Source organism: Sorex fumeus, unplaced genomic scaffold (assembly GCF_029834395.1).
Source record: "Sorex fumeus unplaced genomic scaffold, SorFum_2.1 ptg000035l, whole genome shotgun sequence".
In the NCBI taxonomy this organism is placed as follows: domain Eukaryota; kingdom Metazoa; phylum Chordata; class Mammalia; order Eulipotyphla; family Soricidae; genus Sorex; species Sorex fumeus.
In genome coordinates, this window is record NW_026606092.1 from 29,278,528 (window position 1) to 29,300,063 (window position 21,536).

General features: G+C 35.7%; 1 protein-coding gene across 1 annotated transcript in view; it reads right to left on the reverse strand.

Annotated features, from left to right (window-relative positions):
* THSD7B (thrombospondin type 1 domain containing 7B) overlaps window positions 1-21,536 on the reverse strand; it is a 975,852-nt gene that overhangs the window by 608,060 nt on the left and 346,256 nt on the right. The window contains exon 4 of the mRNA XM_056117681.1: window positions 6,104-6,352. Within this exon, the coding sequence (XP_055973656.1) occupies window positions 6,104-6,352 (249 nt within the window). The remainder of the gene's footprint in view (window positions 1-6,103; window positions 6,353-21,536) is intronic.

Here is a 21,536-nt window from a genome sequence, read left to right on the forward strand (position 1 = left end):
CTCTAAGATGAGAACACATTTTCAGTTCAGTGGACTAAAATTGGTACAATGTGGACACGTGAAACTATATGCACCAGAAAAAGGACTCAATGAAAAGTACTGGTCTCTCTCTGTTCAAATATTTTATACATTTTTTAAAAAACTGATATTTATTTTCTAAAGATTCTTCTATTACAGGTCAAAACTCTTCAACTCTTTACCTGCACTGAAATTTTGCAAAATTAAGCATTTTTAAAAAATTCTTTAAATAATTTATTAATAGGAACTGAGAAAATTAATTAGTGAGGCAAAAATACACATCTTGCATGGGTCAAGCCTTTCTTCTAATTATTCTCTTTTTGCTTTTAGACAATATCTGCCAGTACTCAGGGCTTATTCCTGGCTCTGCACTTAGAAATCACTCCTAGTAGCACTGAGGAACCTTATAGGATACTGGGGATTGAATCCAGGTCGGGCAGGCGCAAAGCAAATGCCCTACACAAGTACTATCTGTCATGCCCAAGGTCAAAATTTGATCCCTAGTACTTTATAGCTTTCCATGCACCATTGGTGGTAGCTCTAGTGGTCCTCAATCAAAGCTGAATGTGTCCCCTGAAGCACTTTAGTGTCAGTGGCATGAGTACCACAAGTCTATCCCAGGGAGAATTCTGCGGGTAGAGGACTCATTAATTCATCTGACAACCATTTATTGAAGTCCTATTGTGTGCATGTGGTAGATAAAGATACTTTATATATATATATATATATATATATATATATATATGAAGTTTGACAAATTTATTTTTTGTCATTCTTCCTTTTTGAAGCCACATTTAAAACCAATGACCACAGACTTTTCTTATCTTAAAAACCAGACAGAGTTAACAGAAAGAAGGTGGCCACTGAAGGTCATACTATAAAGCTTCATGTGTCTATCACTTTCCAATATGATCTCCTGATGATGCAAATTCCAGTCGCTCTCTAAGAAATGACTTTGCATACTTTACACATTATATAATAAATAACAACATAGATTAAATTACCCTGTACATCAAATTATTCCGAATCCATCCTACATTCGATGGTTCATTCATCCATTCACTGTTCTGTCACTAAGTATTTACTATAAACCAAACACATTTATACGTGTTACTAATTCTAAACAAAGAAAAACAAAATAAACCAAAATGTCACATCCATATGTAGAGAAAAAAAACAAGAATGAAAACATTATAGGTTTGCTATATTGAAATATGTCTTCTCTTCTATGGCTGGCAATTCAGAGGCTAGAAAAGGCAATGAGACGATAAATTTAGTCTTGCTAAGAAAAATTCTGTTATAATGGACAAAGGCAATGTCTAAAACATACTGTGTTGATCCTGCCTCATTATATTTCTGAGTTGTTTGTGGGGAAAAAATAAATATCAGATAGCTTTTTGACTGGGCCTTTACATCTGCCTTGTAGAAGAGATAGGGAAAAAAAAAGATTGGTCACAGAGGATAGTTTTATAATCAAAGTTGCTGTGGGAGATTAAATAAACCTGCAAAAATTGAAATTTTTGTAAGGAATCTGAGATTCACTAATAATAAGGATTAAAATATGTATACTGGAGATAAGGAGTAATAGGTAATATAAGATCCTATCAATGCTAGGCTAGACCATAAAACAATGTTTTTAAAATTGATTTTTCTGTATAATAATATTGCAGCATTCTCTATGATATGATTAGCCATGAGACTTTTGTTTGGGCCTCTTAAGGTTTTTTTTTTTTTTGCATTTTTCTACTATGGTTCTAAAAACATTATCTTATTTTAATTTTAAATTCTGAAGAACAGTTTAAGATCTTTTAAAAGCCAGTTTTACATGAAAATGATTGTTTTCTAATGATGTGGTGAAAGCTATCTGTAGGTCAATCTGAAGTTTAGCCTCTAAAAGGATGCATGGTGTTGGTAATTTTCGATACTCTGTGTGTTTCAGTGTTTTGAACCAAAAGTGTGCCTCTGTACTAAAGTAAAGGGCATCTGGAGGCACAGATGTTTTAGTATTAGGTCAGTTCTCAACTATTTGACATTAAACATAAAAAAATTTAGAATCCCAGGGGGGCTGGAGTGATAGCACAGCGGGTAGGGCATTTGCCCTACATGCGGTCAACTAGGTTCGATTCCCAGCATCCCATACGGTCCCCCGAGCATCGTCAGGACTCTTTCCTGAGTGCAGAGCCAGGAGCAACCCCTGTGTATCACCGGGTATGACTAAAAAGCAAAAAAAAAAAAAAAAAAAATTAGAATCCCTATATCTTATACCCCCATATTATGTTTCTTCTCTCTTAATAGGGCTAACATATCACTTAAATTCTCAGAATGTTTTTTACATTACTCTCATTGAGATGTATAATATAAATTTTTAAAATAATATTCAGGACATAGTAATGGATTAAAGATGCCAGGGTTATTTCTATTTTTTGGCTTTTTGGGGGGTTACAGCTGGTGTTATTCAAAGGTTACTCCTAGGTCTGCACTCAGAAGTAGTGGTACTTGCAGGACCATATGGAATGCAAGGGATTGAACCTGGGTCAGCCAAGTGCAAGGCAAATGCCGAACCCGATGTATTATCGCTCCTGCTGCATCAAGGTACATTCTATAACACATATCTTTCAATGTTTTGAGGTAGAGACTAAAAAAATTCTCAAGATCGTGATACTCAAGGATAGGAAATAAAAATACAAAGACAAAAGCTAAGATATGAAAAGTAGATATGACTCACATCTGTCATTTCTAACCCCATCCTAATTCATAAAATGAGTGCTTAGTGTTATATAGGTAAGAGATATGGAAGGCCACAAAATTACAAGCAGCCTGTGTATATAAGAGGAAGGTGATTATTTCATTCTTAATAAATTTATGTGAATTGCAATAAACTCTTGAAACAAGCTTGAGGCTGCATCTACAAAGCAAACTCCAGTATAGTGCTAAAATATCCCAAATCTCTCAGACAAGTCTCTATCTTATTTCAATTGAATTTATGTTATTGATCTTATGACAACTATCAAAGTATTCTAACCTGTGAGATTGCCTCTGTAAGATATTCCTACTGGTTCATTTCTAGAATTGGGCATCATAGAGCAGTGGCAGAGAATTTAGAGACAAAATTCAGGTTAGTGAACAAAAAAGGAAGAGACAAAGAATAAAAATGATGACACTGAATGAAAGGAAGGTTTTCTACAATATTAACCTGTGGGAATTAGAGAACTGTGTACCTATATCATCTTTTTGGAATTTTCTCTCCATAATTACCCAATTTGAGCTGGCACTTGAAAACCATAATACCTTGGACCCTCTTTGTTTATCCTCTTATTATATGCTGGTTTTTACACAGCTCATGCACAAAATATATAGCTTACTTTATTCATTTGTTTTGTATTTACTAAAATTTAAGTTTTATATAGGATGATTGGCCTATCTATTTTGTATTTTGGGTTCAAAATCATTCAAACTGGTACATAGCAAGAGGTCAATGTGTATTTATTGGATGAATGAACCCTCTTTTATAGCAAGGATGGTGAAGGGTAAACATTAAACTACGTTCTAAGAAAGCTAAAAACAAAACAAAAAAACACCATGAAAAGTCAAAGAAAGTAGCTACATTATCCTGTTGGGGAGAAATATGATGAATTAAATTGCTCAATGCATATGAATTTCTCATGAATTCTGGGAGAAACAGGCAATTTGTCCTCTAATGGATTTTTGTTTCTATTCCTTCTGTTCACAATAAATTTTAATCACAGATGCCAAACTTGAAACAAAAAGTTAGTACACAGCCTTTGTGTTTTTTTTCTGTGGTAGAGGCCACTGCTTAGATTTCAGACAAATAAGAATGTCAGCAGAGGTTAATTTCATTGTTGTTATTTATGTATTTTCCCACATCCAGTCGAGATCTTTACTTAACACATCATTTTCCCTAGAGGACGGCAGTTGCATTCAAATAATTTTGTTAGGTTCTTAGTTCCCCCAAATTATGATTTTTAAAAAAATGTCAGATTCAGTAACATTTTCAAAGAATAAACCTAGAGGGTGAGATTCATCTACAATGAAATTTGTCAGACCCTGTTTTTCAATATTTAAGACTCAATCAAATAAAATTCAACACAAAAATGTACTTGGTACATCTTGAATTATAACCACATTATTCCACATCATGTCATTGGAAAAAAGAATGATCCCTAAAATGTTGCATGCCTTTACAGTAATTACAATGAAAATTACTGTGGTAAAACAGAATTGACTTTATAAACAAATAAACTTCAATTTGAACCTGAAAAAATATCAGTTTATCTCCTGTACACTCTCAGGAGAGAAATGTTCTAATAAGCTCTGTATTATTCTAAATAATCTTATAAAATATCTGATAGGTACTAGTAAACAGTAGATATTCAATAAAAAAACAATCATTATAAAATAAATGTAAATGCAACTAACTTTTCTCAGCATTATCAAGGAGGCACAACTCTGACTTCTAAAAGTAGTGCAGTGATGGCCAAGGAAAAGAAAAAGAAACCTGAAATGAGTGTGAAGGGGCTGGGAGCAGCAGCATAGATAGTAGCAAGTTCTTACCAGACTTAGTCACATACTTTTTCAGCATCATTAGAACTATTGTATGTTAATATAACTCTTACACACATTTTTTTCAGTGAGATAATGCCTCTATAATTATCTTTAAAGAAGAGAATATAGATATAGTTCATCTATAGGGATGTGTATCTTTTATAAAAAAAACCTATGTATTCAAAAAGTTTCTCTTAAAACATGTTGAAAATATATAACATACTTATCAAGTAAATAATTATTGTTGTACAAAGCAGGCAATTGGAAATGGACAAAACCTGCTTCTCTTTTCATTCTGAATACAGATGTAGAAATTATACTGCCTGCCTTGAAAGTTGAAAAACTACACAACAGGTGTATAAAATGCCAGGCCCTCTGTTCAGCATGCAGGAGAAGTCACAGGAATGGTAACTCATCTGTGTAGTTATGTTCATTTCCTCCAGAAATAGATATTCTCCTTTCCTTGGAAAGGCTAATATAATAGTTTAATAAGCCAGTAGCATATTTCTCCTGCTTAATTTGGATTCTTTTACTCTCAGGAAGCATAATTCAGTTAGTTTGTGAACCATGGTCTTCCAAAATAATGACAGTTTTTATTAATAGAGTAAGTACTGTTAGCCAATTGGTAACTATCAGATATCAATTGAGTGTGTATCCTACAGACACTTTGCATCCCCACATGATTCATTTTTTAAAAGGTGATTTCTAAAGAAGTGATATTTTTCCTGATTCAGTTTTCAGTAAAAAAAATAATTTTCAAATCTTAAGAAACTTGTCTCAGTTTGCAAAAACAATCTATGTAATGTTACTTCATGTAAAATAGTTCAAAGCAACTAAGGAGCAAGAAGTAGATTCATTCCAACAGACTTCTGAAGAGCTAGGCACTGATTACGTCTGTCAGAATCAGACTGGCCCATCATCAGCCAACAATCCAGAGGGGGATATTTTGGATGGCTTCAAGAGCTATGCAGTCAGGTGAGGTAACACCAATAAGAGGATACAAAAATAAAGTTACTAATTGATGACAATGATTTTTTCAACATCTCTTTATTCCTTGAGAAATATGAAAAGGAGTAACTATCATAGAGTTGGTGATAATGAAATTTGGAGACAGAAGTGTAATAAATTGGGGGCCTGCATTCAATAACCCTTAAACTTGGGCATTACTTAATCTTTCTAGGCATCAATAGCCTTTTTACAAAATAACATACAAAACAAAAATACTACAAATAGTCTTAGGTTATTATCAAATTAGGAATGATATATAAAGTAATAACAACGAATAATTATTGAACATTTGTACATGATGAATGTAGAAAATAAAGAATCAAAATAAAATTAGATGCTTTGAACCTAGGGTACTATATTGCCTTGTGTGGAAATCTATCCTTAATACAGATACGACAAACCTGATTCATAGGTCATTGTTTTTATTGTTAATACCACATCATATAAAATGAGGATACGTAACACACTACATACTCATGCATACAACACTCATATGCCATAGACAACACACTACCTGGGACAAGGCTGCAAATGTTCTCCTTCAACAATACAGGCTTCTTTCTCCAGAAGTGCAGGACACTCCTTTCCACCTCCAATAGCAATATGTTTCACTGCCCGGCTCCTGCTCTTGAATCCCGGTGAAAGACTCCCTGAACGACAAGTCTTGGAGCAGGGACTCCATGCAGACCACTCCGTGGTTTCACAGTCTTTTGGCATAACGCAGGACTGGACAGTCAAAGGGAAAGAATCCTGCATGCAAAGGCTGAAGAAGAGACAGAAGAAGAAAACCATACACCATAGATTAAATGGATGCAAACAACTGTGAAGTGATTGTTATATGGGATTATGGGGGAGAAAACCTGGTTTAAGTTTCCAAATGGGAAGATTAAAAAAAGAACTAGTGTCATTATAATAAAATTCTCGAGGATGTACATTTTAAAAGCAAGTTTTTACATGCTTTTAGCTCTGAAACTTATTTATTAGAATAATTTATTTCTCAATTTGTGTCTTGTCTCAATCTGTATCTTCTTTACTCTAAGAAGGCATAAAATGAAACAAGTTCACATTGCGCCTTATCCAAAGCAAAATAAAAAATGATAGAAGTTCTAGTGAATTTTCTCATATATGATATAGCTTATAGATACTACTTATTGACTGGATCTGCATGTCAAATATTGTAGTGCTCTTCATAGATACTTTATTAAAACAATCACTTAAATTTTAATATTATTATCTCATACATAGATAGAAACTTGGAAAAAGAAGGTAAAATCATTTGTCTGAAATCAAGATAAGTGTAAGTTTTACAGTCTTACAGGTAGGCTTTACTTTTCTTTGTGCATATTGTAAAATTCTGTCTATAGTAAAATGCGACCATTACTGTGCATATGCCAATTTTTACTCTCTATTGCTTATCATACATATATGAACTAACTTTTGATATTTGAATAGAAAAATAGAAAAAAATACTGACTTGAAATCTATAAGCATATCCATGTTGATGCTTATATTAACCACGGACTTGTGGTTTTGAAAATAGATCCTAGCAAGGAAAACTTATTCAACAAATGGTACTGGTAAAATCAGAACAAACATTTATAAAGAAAATAGAATCCAATCTATACTTCACAATGTACATAAACATTAAGTGGGTCAAAGACCTAGAGAATAGATCAGAAACCATAAAATAGACTGAGAAAAATGTATGCAGAAATCTCCATGATCTGCAAATAAAAAGGGTCTACAGTGGCCTGATTCCATGTCAAAGGTAACAAAAGCAAAAATATGCAAGTGGACCTATTTGGGATTGAAAAGTTTCTGCATGGCAAAATAAACTTTAGCTAAAAGCAAAAGCCACTTAAATGATTAGGATAAGAGAGTTACACAGAGTGCTCTAGACAATGGATCAAAATCCAAAATTCATAAAGCATTCACAAAACTTAACAACAATAACTAAATTAGCTCATCAAAATATAGTAAGAGATAAACAGACATTTCCCAAAAAAGATATATAGATGGGACAAGAAAGACAATAGGCTAAGACGTTAGCTTGCATGAAACCAACCTGGGATCAGATCCCCAGCACTGCTTAAAGTATCCTGAACACCTTAACACCAACAGGATAATCCATGTACACAGAGTCAGACGCAAGTCCTGTGCACAGCCCAATGTGGCATGACAATAAAAAATAAAATGGACATACAGATGGCCAATTAACACATGAAAATTGCTCATTGTCAATACAAGATTGATACAAATCAAAATGATGAGGTATCATCTCACACCAGGTAGAACGGCATCTATTATAATTTTTGAAAATAACAATTGTTGGCAGGGGTGTGGTTAATGAAAGACCCTCATTCACTGCTGATGGGAATTCTAACTGCCCCAACCTCTATGGAAAGCAATATGGATATTTCTCAAAAAGTAATAATAGAGCTCCCACTTTATAAAATATCTCATTTCTTGTTATATACTTCCTAATTATTAATTGAAAAATGCATATGACATTAATGTTCTCTGCAGCTCTTACTAAAATAAACAGGATATGGAAGCATTCCAAGTGTCCAGCAATAAATGAATGGATAAAGAGTTACGATACAAATATAATGGAAGACTATAAAGTCACAGAAAAAATGAATTCATGTACTTCCAGGCAACTTGGATTGAACTGAAGTGTATTGTGATTAATGAACCAGAGGCAGGAAAAATAATGATAATTAAATTAATCTGTGGTACACCAAAACAAATCAAGGGTGCTTAAAATATCAATCCCTAATAACACACAGAGTCTCCTAACCTGTGCCTGACTGTCTCCACCAGGGTCCAACAGCTGAAGACCTCCAGGGCCCAGCCAAGGCCATGCTGGGATCACTCTCCACACACTTGGATGAGCCTTACGCATAAAAGAACAGGCAGAGGAACCCAGGTGTGTGGGACCCGGGGCTGAGATCTCCAAGCCTGCACGGTTTGGGACTGGACCTGCCAGTAACTAGACAGTTACACCCACCAACTGCCATGTAACTCCAACAACGGCCAGGATCCAGAGATTATCACACTCAACTCCGGGGAGAGAACAAGGCAGAGTCTCCTACCCTGTGCCTGACTGTCCCCACCAGGGCCCAACAGCTGAAGACCTCCGGGCCCCAGCCAAGGCCATGCTGGGACCACTCTCCACACACTTAGATGAGCCTCACACATAAAAGAACTGGCAGAGGAACCCAGGTGTGTGGGAGCCGGGGCTGAGATCTCCAAGCCTGCACGGTTTGGGACTGGACCTGCCAGTAACTAGACAGTTACACCCACCAACTGCCGTGTAACTCCAACAACGGCCAGGATCCAGAGATTATCACGCTCAGCTCCCGGAAGCTGACATCTTATCATCTCATTCCTACTTTGGACAAACTGGCAGGCTACCAAATGTAACCTGCCCACATGGCAGAGTCTGGCAAACTCCCCGTGGTATACCCAATATGCCAAATACCAGTAACAATGATGGGTCTCATTCTCCTAACCCTGAAAAAAGCCTTGAATATGGCACTTTAAAAAAAAAAATCTCAGGGCTAGGATGAAGAAGACATTACTGGCTCGAGACAATCGACGAACAACAGGGTGGTCGGGATATATTCTAATAAATTTACTTTTCAATTTCATTTTCACTAATCCCCATCCTAAATTAAAAATATTAAATAAATACATAAGGATTGACTAGGTATTATTGGGGTTAAATACTTACATGCAATTGACCCAGGTTCGAGTCTTGTGCCGCATATGGTCACTTGAAAGGCACCAGGAGTTATCCCTGAGCACAGAGTCAGGAAGAAATCCTGAGCTGCTAGGGTGCCCCCAAAACAAACAAAAAATATGTACAAGATAAGGCCAAGTCTAATTTAACCAGTTAGATTGTATTTTACTGGAATAGTAGTGAAAGCACCAAGTGATGAATCAGAAATATCTGATCCTGAAGCTTACATCAAAGTGCATTAGAAAACCTTGTCTCTTGGCAATTTAGCTTTATTATATGCCAACACTGTAGCACTGTAGCACTGTCCTCCCGTTGTTCATCAATTTCCTTGAGCGGGGCCCAGTAACATCTCCATTGTGAGACTTATTGTTACTGTGTTTGGCATATGAAGTACATCACGGGTACCTTGCAAGGCTTTGCTGGGCAGATGAGATACTCTTGGTAGCTTGCGGGGCTCTCCGAGAGGGGCGGAGGAATCAAACCTGGGTAAGCCAGGCCGGCCGTGTGCAAGGCAAATACCCTACTGCTGTGCTATTCCTCCAGTCCATTATATGTCAGAGAGAAGAAAAATGAAACGTGATCTGGTTTCACAGATATACTAAAGCTGAAAGTAAGTCGTACCACTTCATAAGCTAAAGCCTATAACAATGATTTCATCTAACACACAAATGAGATAGACTCTTCCATGCTTTTTAAATAAAACAAACATAAACTATCAATTTGTCATTTTATTTAAAAAAGATGTTCTGGCATATATTCTTCACATAGAAAATATATTTTCATTTGTCAGTTACTTCACAAATAATCGCCAGTGGAGTAAGTTTTTGAACTACAAATCTAGTCACTTTCTATCTCTGACAATATAAGGGAATTTCTTCACATACAAAACAAGGACAAAAAATTTTGAAAGATAAATATCAAGAGAATAGCGCTCTCATTTCACTAAGACTTCAAATACTAATCTGATTATAGTAAAAGGTTCTAGTAGAAGCAATCAGATAAAATAAAGTAATAAAATAACTATTTGCATACTACTTTACAAAAGTTTAATATTTGTTTCAGATTTTGCAAAATAAAAATGACAAATCTAGGTAAAATCTCATTCATGCCTTTTGCAATCCCATTTTCATCCTTCTTCACCTGATAGTTTTTATCATGATACAATTTGCATATCGAATATTGATATGCCAAACACAGTAACAACAAAGTCTCCAATGGAGACGTTACTGGGCCCGCTCGAGCAAATCGACGATCAACAGGAGGGCCTTTACCTTACCTTTACTATTTGCATTATTCTCCACCATGGTTTTAAGCATTAAATATATATTTTCATGAATAGAATTTGTTGTCTGTACTTTTGAAGTTTAAGAGAGTCTTAATATACTTATTATTCTTATAGATATGTCATGGTCACGATCACGGTCCTCCCATTGTTCATCGATTTGCTCGATTGGGGCCAGTAAAGTCTCCATCATGAGACTTGTCGTTACTGTGTTTGGCATATTGAATACATCACGGGTAGCTTGCCAGGTTCTGCCCTGCGGGCGAGATACTCTCGGTAGCTTGCCGGGCTCTCCCAGAGGGGCAGAGGAATCGAACTCTGGTCGGCCATGTTGGCTGCTTGTAAGGCAAACGCCTTACTGCTGTGCTATCGCTCCAGCCCTATAGATACGTATTTTACTAAATATTGCATCATTCAGGCAGTTGATAAGTGCAGGTTCTATGAATTTGTTTTTATTAGAGTCAAATAAAAGTATGTGTGAACTCGTTTATTCATTTTCCCATGGATGTTCCACTTGGTTATACATTACTTCTTATAATTCTATAGAATTGCTGGTGACAGGCTGGAACAATAGCACAGTGGGTAGGGCATTTGACTTGCATGTGGCCGACCCGGGTTCGATTCCCAGCATCCCATATGGTCCCCTGAACACCGCCAAGAGTAGCCCCTGAACACTACTGGGTGTGATCAAAAATGTAAATATATATATATACATATATATATACATATGCATATATATACATATACATATATACATATACATATATATATGCATACTGTTGACTGTCCTTTTAGTGTTTGTATTACACATGTATGAAAAATCTTCCTTGGTTTGTTTGCCTGAATTGGGATGATAAATATTCTTGCAAAAAATGAATGGGAAATGGTGAATAATCTTTTCCACAAACATTTGATATTTTTACACTTGATTTTTGAAAACACTGATAATTTCTTTTTTTTCTAGAATGTGTTTCTACTTTACTCACATTTCTTGTTATTACTCAAACTATCCTCTGATTTGACCATTTTTTTGATTATGGTAGGCCATAAATTTCCCCCCAAACATGTCCATATTCTAATTCCTGGAAACTGTGAAAACATGAGTTTATATGTCAAAAAAGACTTAGTAAATATAGCTGTTGGAGATTTTCAAACAAAGAAACTATTCTGGATTATACAAGCTGATCCACCACAATTACATGTTACTGAATTTTTTTTTCAATCAGAAAGAGGCAGCAGAGTCAAAATCATGATCTGTGATAACAGCGGAAACAACAGAATAATGTATTTCTGTTAAAAAAAAACAGGAGGAAAACTTCTGGAATCTGGGAGATTTAAGGAAAAAGATTCTATCCTGCAGCATCCTGAAAAATATATACAACTGTATAAACACACATACACAATTGCATATATTTCAGCATTTCTTCATCTTTAAGCTTTGAAGTTCCTGAACTGTAAAATACAGTTTACATTGCTAATACTTTACTCATCATATTTTGCTACAGAATCAACAGTAAATTAATAATTTATTGGACTGATATATAAATAGGTCAACCACATTGATTCCAGAGTAATCTATAGTTTAATCAATATTTTAAAAGTAACCTTTACTGTAATAATACAGTAGATATTGTATATAATAGATTTTATATTTAATATATAATAATATAATAGATTTTGCTGAGTTTCTGTTACAAGTTTTGTTTTTTAATTTTTTAAGACTTGTCTTTTATATGGTGTATCTTCTTAATACCAAAGCTATAACATATATCTTCTTCTAGAAAATTCTGACTTTCCCATTTCACACTTACACAATTATTCTTGTGTGAATGTTCATATATGGTGTTTTATAACATTCTTTCTTTTTTAAAAAAAATTATTAGTGAAACACCATGAGGTACAGTTGTAGACTTACAAATTTTGGTGCTTAGGTTTCAGTTATACAATGATAGAGTGCCCATTCTCCACCAACCACCGATCCCAGTATCCCTCCCACCCCATGCCCCACCCCCCCCAAGCATCCCACCCTGCCTCTGTGGCAGGGCATTCCCTTTTGTTCTCTCTCTCTCTTTTTGGGTGCCATGATTTGCAAAAGAGGCATTGAGTGACAATCATGTTCAGTCTATAGTCTACTTTCAGCATGCTTCTCCCATCCTGGGAGGATGCTCCCAACACACTTTATTTGGTGCTCCCTTCTCTATCTGAGCTGCCTTTACCCCTAGCATGTGTGTCTGGCCTCCAAGCCGTGGAGTAAACTTCCTGGTACTTATCTCAGCTATTCTTGGGTGTTAGTCTCCTAGTTTGTTACATTATGTTCCCCAGATGAATGGAACCTTTCTATGTCTGTCCCTCTCCTTGTGACTCATTTCGCTTAGCATGACACTTTCCATGTAGAACCACTTGTATGTAAATTTCATGACTTCATCTTTTCTAACAGCTACATAGTACTCCATTGTGTAGATGCATCAAAGTTTCTTTAACCAGTCATCTGTTCTAAGGCACTTAAGTTTTTTCCAGATTCTGGCTGTTGTAAACAGTGCTGCAATGAAAAAACAAGTGCAGATGTCACTTCACTATACTTTTTTGCCTCTCTGGGATGTATTCCCAGAAGTGGTATTGCTGCGTCAAATGGGAGCTCAATTTCTAATTTTTTGAGAATCGTCCATACTGTTTTCCAAAAGGGCTGAACCAGTCGGCATTCCCACCAGCAGCGAAGGAGGGTCCCTTTCTTTCCACATCCCCACCAACACCATATGCTTTTGTTCTTGTGGATGTGGTCCAGTCTCTGTGGTGTGAAATGATATCTCATTGTTGTTTTGATGCATGTCGCTGATGATTAATGATGTAGTGCAATTTCTCATGTGCCTTTTTGCTATTCAGATTTCTTCTTTGAGAAAGGTTCTGTTCATTTCATCACCCCAAATTTCGATGGAGTTGGATGTTTTTTTCTTGTGGAGTTCATATCAAGTTATATCCTTGATATAAACCCCTTGTCAGATGGGTATTGGGTGAATATCCTTTCCAATTCTGTAGATTGTCTTTGTATTTTTGTCATTGTTTTTTTTTTTTTTGAGGTGCAGAAGCTTCTTAGTTTAAGATAGTCCCATTTGCCTATTTTGGTTTGCACTTGCTTGGCCGGTGGCATGACATCTTTGAAGATATCTCTAGCTTCAATATCATGGAGGGTTTTTCCAACTCTGTCTTCAATGTATCTTATGGATTCTGGTCTGATGTGAAGTTTTTAAATCCATTTTTATCTTATTTTGGTACATGGTGTTAGGCAGAGATCTGAGCCCATTTTTTGCATGCAGCTGTCCAGTTTTGCCAGCAAATTTGTTAGAGGCTTTCCTTCCTCCACTTTATATTTCTTGCTCCCTTATCAGAGGTCATATGATCATATGTTTGGGGGAGGTTTCAGTATATTTAACCCTGCTCCATTGGTCTGCAGCTCTGCCTTTGTTCCAATACCATGCTATTTTTATTATTATTGCTTTGTAGTCGAGTTTGATGTTAGGGAGGTTGATTTCTCCCATTTTCTTTTTCCCAAGGATTGCTTTAGCTATTCATGGAGATTTATTGTTCCATATGAATTTCAAGAGTGTTTGCTCTATTTCTTTGAAGAATTTCATGGGTATTATTATTGAGATTGCATTCAGTTTGTACAATTCTTTGGGGAGTATTGGTATTTTGACAATTTTATTTCTCCCGGACTGGAGCGATAGCACAGCTGGTAGGGTGTTCGCCTTACAAGCGGCCAACATGGCCAACCAGAGTTCGATTCCTCCGCCCCTCTCGGAGAGCCTGGCAAGCTACCGAGAGTATTCGATATGCCAAACACAGTAACAACAAAGTCTCCAATGGAGACGTTACTGGGCCCACTCGAGCAAATCGACGATCAACGGGAGGGCCTTTACCTTTACCTTTATTTCTCTCGGTCCATGAGCAGTGGGTATAGTTCCATTTTCTCATGTCTTCTTTTATTTCCTGAAGTAGCATTTTGTAGTTTTTTTTGTATAGGTCTTTTACTTCCTTAGGTAAGTTGATTCCTAGGTAGTTGAATATCTGGGGCACACTGTGAGCGAGATTTTTTTTTATGTCAGTTTCTTCCCTCTCACTATCTGCCTATAGGAAAACCATAGACTTTTGGGTACTGATTTTATAGCCTGCAACATTACTATACAAGTGTATTGTTTCTAGGAGTTTCTTGGTGGAGGTTTTAGGATACTAAGTATAGTAACATATCATCTGCAAATGGTGAGAGCTTGAATTCTTCCTTTCCTACCTGAATGCTCTTAATATCTTTTTCTTTCCTAACTGCTATTACAAGTACTTCAAGTACTATATTGAACACTAGTGGAGAGAGTGGACATCCTTGTCTCATCCCTGATCTTAAAGGAAAGGCTCTCAGTTTTTTCCCATTAAGGATGATGCTTACTGTAGACTTGTGGCAGATGGCTTTAACTATATTGAGGAAAGTCCCCTCTATACCCATTTTGGCGAGGGTTTTCATCATAAACAGGTGCTAGATCTTGTCAAATGCTTTCTCTGCATCTATTGATATGATCATATACTTTTTATCTTTTCTTTTGTTGATATGATAGATTATGTTGATTGATTTCCGAATGTTAAACCATCCTTGCATCCCCGGAATGAATTCCACTTGGTCATGGTGTATGATCTTTTTGATGAGTTGTTGAATTCTATTTGCTAGTATTTTGTTGAGAATCTTCGCATCCGTGTTCATCAGGGATATTGGCCTGTAGTTTCCTTTTGTTGTTATGTCTTTGTTTCCTTTTGGTGTTTGAGAGATATGGGCTTCATAGAAATTGTTTGGAAAAGTTTCTGTTTCTTCAATTTCCTGGAGAAGCTTGAGAAGAACTGGCACTAAATCTTCTTTAAATGTTTGGAAAAATATGCTAGTGAGTCCATCTGGACCTGGGTTTTTGTTTTGAGGAAGACTTTTGATTACAGTTTCAATTTCTTTGATGTTAATAGGTCTATTTAGGTACTCTAGATCTTCTTGATTCAACCTTGGGAGATTATAGGAATCCAGGAATTTATCCATTTCTTCTAGATTCTCTTGTTTCATGGAACACAGACTTTCCAAGTAGTCTCTAATGATCTTTTGAATTCTTTGGTTTCTGTTGTGATATCCCTGTTCTCATTTCTGATTCGGTTTATTAGGATTCTCTCTCTCTCTCTCTTTCTTTGTGAGTCTCGCTAGTGGTATATCTATCTTATTTATTTTCTCAAAGAACCAGCTCTTGATTTCATTGATCTCACGGATTGTTTTTTTTTTTTCTTTAGGTTTCTATGTTGTTGATTTCTGCTCTAAGTTTTATGATCTCTTTCCTTCTGCCTGATTTGGGCTCATTTTGTTGATCCTTTTCTAAGATCTTGAGTCGTAAAGTCAAGTTGTTTATGTAGGCCCTTTCTTCTCTCCTGAGAAATGCTTACAGAGCTATAAATTTTACCTGTAACATGGCTTTAGCTGCATCCCATAGGTTTTGGTAGCTTGTGTCTTCATTCTCATTTGTTTCCAGTTATCTTTTGATTTCATCCTTGACTTCCTTCCTGAACCACTCATTGTTCAACAATGAGCTGTTTAATTTCCAGGTGTTTGATTTGTGTCTGTGTGTGATTCACTCCTATTCTCAGTGCATTATGGTCTGAAAAGATTGTTGATACTATTTCTATCTTCCTGATTCTATTGAGGTATCTTTTGTATCCTAGTATATGATCTATTTTGGAAAATGTTCTGTGTGCACTGGAAAAGAATGTGTATTCTTTCTTTTTTTGGGGGGGTGTAAAGTCCTGTATAGGTCTATAAGCCCTCTCTCTTGTATTTCTTCTGTCAAAGCCAGTGTTTCCTTGCTTATTTTTTTTTTGTTGTTGTTGTTCTTGTTGATCTATCCAGAGGTGATAAGGTGATGTTGAAGTCTTTGGCTACTATTGTGTTGCTAGCAATGTCCTCCTTAAAATGTTACAGTTGCTTTAAATATTTAGTTGTTCCCTCATTAGGTGCATATACATTTAAGATTGTGATTTCTTCCTGTTGTACGTATCCCTTAATGAATAGAATATGGCCCTAGTTGTCCCTTCTAATCTTTTTCAACCTGAAATTTATGTTGTCGGATACTAATATCGCCACCCCAACTTTTTTTAGGGAGCTGTTTGCTTGCAGGATTGTTTTCCATCCTTTCACTTTGAGTCTGTGTTTGCTCTGACTGTTGAGATGAGTTTCTTGTAGGCAGCAGAAAAATGGGTTCTGTCTCTGAATCCATTTTGCCACTCTGTGTCTCTTAATTGGTGAATTTAGACCATTGATGCTGAGAGAAATTATTGTTATGTGGTTTGTGTCATATTTCTGTAAGGGTCTTTTGTGCTTGTAGGTTTTGTCTTGTCTTATAGTAGCCCATTTAGCCCTTCTTTTAGGTGTGGTTTTGAGTCTATGAAGATTCTGGGCTGCTGTTTATCCAGAAAATAGTGTACCGTTCCTTCGAGTTTGAGTGAAAGTTTAGCAGGATAGAGTATTCTTGATGAAGCGTTCATTTGAGTGAGTTTTTTCACTATATCCCGCCATTGCCTTTGGTCTTGGAAGGTTTCCTCTGATAGGTCTGCTGTGAATCTAAGGGGTGCTCCTTTGTATATGATTTCCTTGTTTGACCTTGCTGTTTGCAGTATTGTGTCTCTATGCGTGGCATCCATGATTCTAACTATGATATGTCTTGGAGTGTTTTTTGTTAGGGTCTCTTTTAGCTGGCACCCTTTGGGCTCCTTGAATCTGAATGGCTGCATTGTCCAGCTCTGGGAATTTTTCAGCAATGATTTGTATAACCGTGGCTGTTTCATTGGGATTGTTCCCCTGAGATTCCGGTACTCCAATGATTCTAATGTTCTTCCTCTTCGAATAATCTCCTAGGACTCTGATTCGCTCTAGAGCTATTTTGAGGTCTCTTGTCATTGTTGTTGCTTTTTGGCTTCGTGCAGCTGATCTTCCATCTCACTGATTCTGTCTTCAGCTGTGGTCATTCTAATGTTGAGGGCACAGACTGAGTTTTTTATTTCATCTACAGAATCTTTTATTTGTGAAAGTTCTGTGCATAGCTTTCCAGTTTCTTCTCTCATTTCTTCCCATAATTTCCCGATTGTTTCTCTCATGTTTTGGGATATCTGTCTCATTGTTTCATTGAGTTCATTGAACTTCTTCATTACTTCAAATCTGAATTCTTTCTCAGAGAGGTCCCTTAGGTGAGTAGCACCTACTGAGGCTTCTGGAATCTTTTCATTGTCCTCCCCACGTGGTGGGGATTTGCATTGTTTCTTCATGTTGGTGTGGAGGTATGGGGGCTGAGATGTTACACTAGATTTCTTGGTATGACTAAACTACCTGCGGCCGCGTGAGCATCTGCCGGCCCAAACTTAGGCCATATCCACTTCTACAGAAGTCTTGCCTGCTTCTGAAGATGCCATGCCTCCATGGGTACGTCGTGTGTGTGTGTGTGTGGGGGGGGGGGGGGTTACCAGCTGGAGGGGAGGAAGACCAGCACAGCATTGGGGACGAACAGAAAGAGGATCAGGGAGACTGGGAGTCCGAGGGTCCTAGAGGACATCTGGGACGCGTGCTTAGAGATAGATAATTCCTGGGTTTGAATACTGACGGATTAACTGACCTTGGAGGGGAGGAAGACCGGCACAGGATTGGGGAGGAACAGGAAGAGGCTCAGGAATGCTGGGCATCCCAGGGTCCTGTATAATACATTCTTTCATAAACTTTTTTTTATTTTAGGGGTCCTCTCAAAAAGAGTGTTCAGGAATTACTCCTAGCTCTGAATATATATATATATATATATATATATATATATATATACATGCATATATATATATATTTATCTTCTGCTGGTACTAGGGGATGAAATATGGATCAGAGAACTAATCATGGCCAACTATATAGAAAACAAGAGACTTAACCTCTGTGCATCACTCCAATCCAGAAACATTGTTTTTGAAACCCCAATAACTAACTTTTACTGGTAAATGTCATAATGTTTTTCTATTTTGGTGTTTTTCTTCAAAAGAATTTTCCTCAATATATTCATTAGTATTTAACATATTATGAAATAAATGTATAATGCCCCCATATATTTACTAATGCTCGTTTTAACTATACTCATGCTGTATCTCCTGTCATGTATTTTGATAATATTTTAATTTTCTCCCTTAATTCTTTGTTCTTTACATATTTTCATACCTCTCTCAGTTCCATTTTTTTGGTGCTTACTTTTAGGTAAAGTACACAAGTCAGCCTTGGCTCAACCTTCTAGTGATTCTGAAATGTTATGGATTTGTGGAACACCAAATACTTTGATTACAGTAGGACTCATTAAATAGTAAAGTTGATCACGCAGATTACAGGTCATTTTATTAAAGCCATCAAATGTGAGATATGAGTGAGTCCTCTTGCCCATTGTGTCAAGTACTTAGGTGAGATTGTCAAGTTTAGAAAATATTTTGAAAAATAGAAACCACCATGGCATTCTTTCAAACTAAGTATGAATGTTACATTTAAGTCTCAGAGTCCCAGGATGCTGTTTAACTATGCTCCACATGAAAGGGAATAATTTTTGAGTACTTAGGACATATCTGCCCTCTGATTTATTTTAAAGCACATAATTCATATGCTTTCCAATATTCTTCTATTGTATAGAATGCAATCGGCTATACAATCATTAAGAATATATATACAAAAATTCTCAAGGATTTAAAGAAACAGCTGTTTATTTCCTTCCCTATAGTTTCATGCTGCTAGTTTAGCTGTTTAAAAGTCATTTTTCTACTTGGAGACATAAGAATGCATGTCATGACAATGTTATAGATTTGCCATCTAGAATATACAGCTTCTACATTTGTGTTAGAAAAGAAATACAGACTAAAATAATGGTTCAATGTAATTTAGGACCATAGCCGAGATGTGCCTTATATTATTTCTACCCACATTACATTGAACAAATCTCAATCAAATGTTTCTACTATAACTTCAAAGAGACAGTTATATATCTTTCTTATATATACACTTCTTACATATCCAAGAAAGATACACAATGTGATAAATATAAAATAGTGTCTGTTATAACCGTATCATGGACCTAGACAGATCTTACATAGAAGGGGAGATTTCAGCTTTACCAATCAGTTACATTACCGCTCTCCCAACTGTTTTCTTGTTCTCAAATGTACTTACAATTTTTAAGCAGTTCTAATATGTAGTATTGTACTTGTCCCTGAAAGTTGATGTTTTTAATTCCTCTTCTGTTATTTAGTCATGTTCCAGAATACATCAGTAACAAATGGTTATGTTTTTCTACCCATATTTAAATAGGAACTGCCACGAAGCTACACTAATGATATCATCTATAACTCAACAAGTTACTAAAGAGCGAATTCTCTCCTAGACACACACACAAACACACACACACACCAAAAAAAAAAACTGCTTGGAAGTAATAAAAATGTATGAGTAAAGTATGAAAATGCTGAGATATTTTTATCTCCATTAACATTATTATGTTATGTAGTAACTATTTTTAGAATTCAGTACTTCCACATATGGTTTATCTAGCTAATCTTACACAAATTTCAAAGAAGGAAGAAAGTACTTAAGAAACTGATAAAATCATACATGCAGAAGTATAGTTATTCAATTATTCAGCAATGATTTCGCTGTTCATTTGTAGACTCCTATCCAAATTATAGTATATTAACAAGAGAACTATAAAGCTTCTTAATTTTACCTTAGAGAATGACTTCAGGATTACATAATGGAAATAAATCTAGAGAATAAAACGTGAATGGAGATGTACAGAGATTGAAGCAGAACTGAGATAGACTTAACAGAATATAGACGTGGAAAATAATATATGTACTATAATATGTGCTATCTATTTTAATGATTGTAAATCTAGTAACATTGTTCTGCCATGTCAAACTAATAGGAACAAATAGGAAAAAAGAACTGAAAAAGGAAAACATAAATACCCCAAGCTATAAGTGAAATCCATGGCTGATATAGCACTAGTGACATGCACATGTGACAATAGAAGTTTCAGCAAGGAAAGGAATGTGAATAAGAAAAATGTTTAACTGTTTTCTAGAATATATCTTCAAAAACATAAGAAATTATTTAAAATAATAAGAAAAATTATTAAGGTTATGAGGCATTTTAGCTGAAACACTATGAGTTTTCATTATTGCATCCTTGTTTCACCAAGTTAAGCTGATTAGGTAAATTACATCCTGTTAGATAAGACAATATTTATATAAAGGAAATGTATAATTAATGAGTTACTAGTAGAATTATATAGCCATTTTGTTTCTAATTCTCTATAATATAAAGCTAAGCTATTTAAATAATTATAAATTTATTTTGATTTAGATAGTTCTAAAATTTTCAGGGTCTAATAAACCTAAAATCATGTGGTAGAGCTAAAACAACAGTATGAAATTATGTTTTAAACGTGCTGTTCATTTACTTCTATGGGCTAGAAAGATTGTTACATAGATATAAAGATAAGTAGATTGAGATATTGAGATATTAAATTCTCAAAAAAGAATATCCTTGAGAGTAATATTATTTCAAACTGGAATAGCTTTATATTATAACCATTTTAAGTTACTGGGAAAACATTCAAAAGAGATTTAAAAGGCACTGTAAGTCTCAATAAAATGGATGTTATCTTCTCCAAAATTTTTAGAGTACTAAGAGTAATGTGTAAGGTAAAGGTAAAGGCCCTCCCGTTGATCATCGATTTGCTCGAGCGGGCCCAGTAACGTCTCCATTGGAGACTTTGTTGTTACTGTGTCTGGCATATTGAATACATCAAGGGGAGCTTGCCAGGCTCTGCCGTGCAGGCGAGATACTCT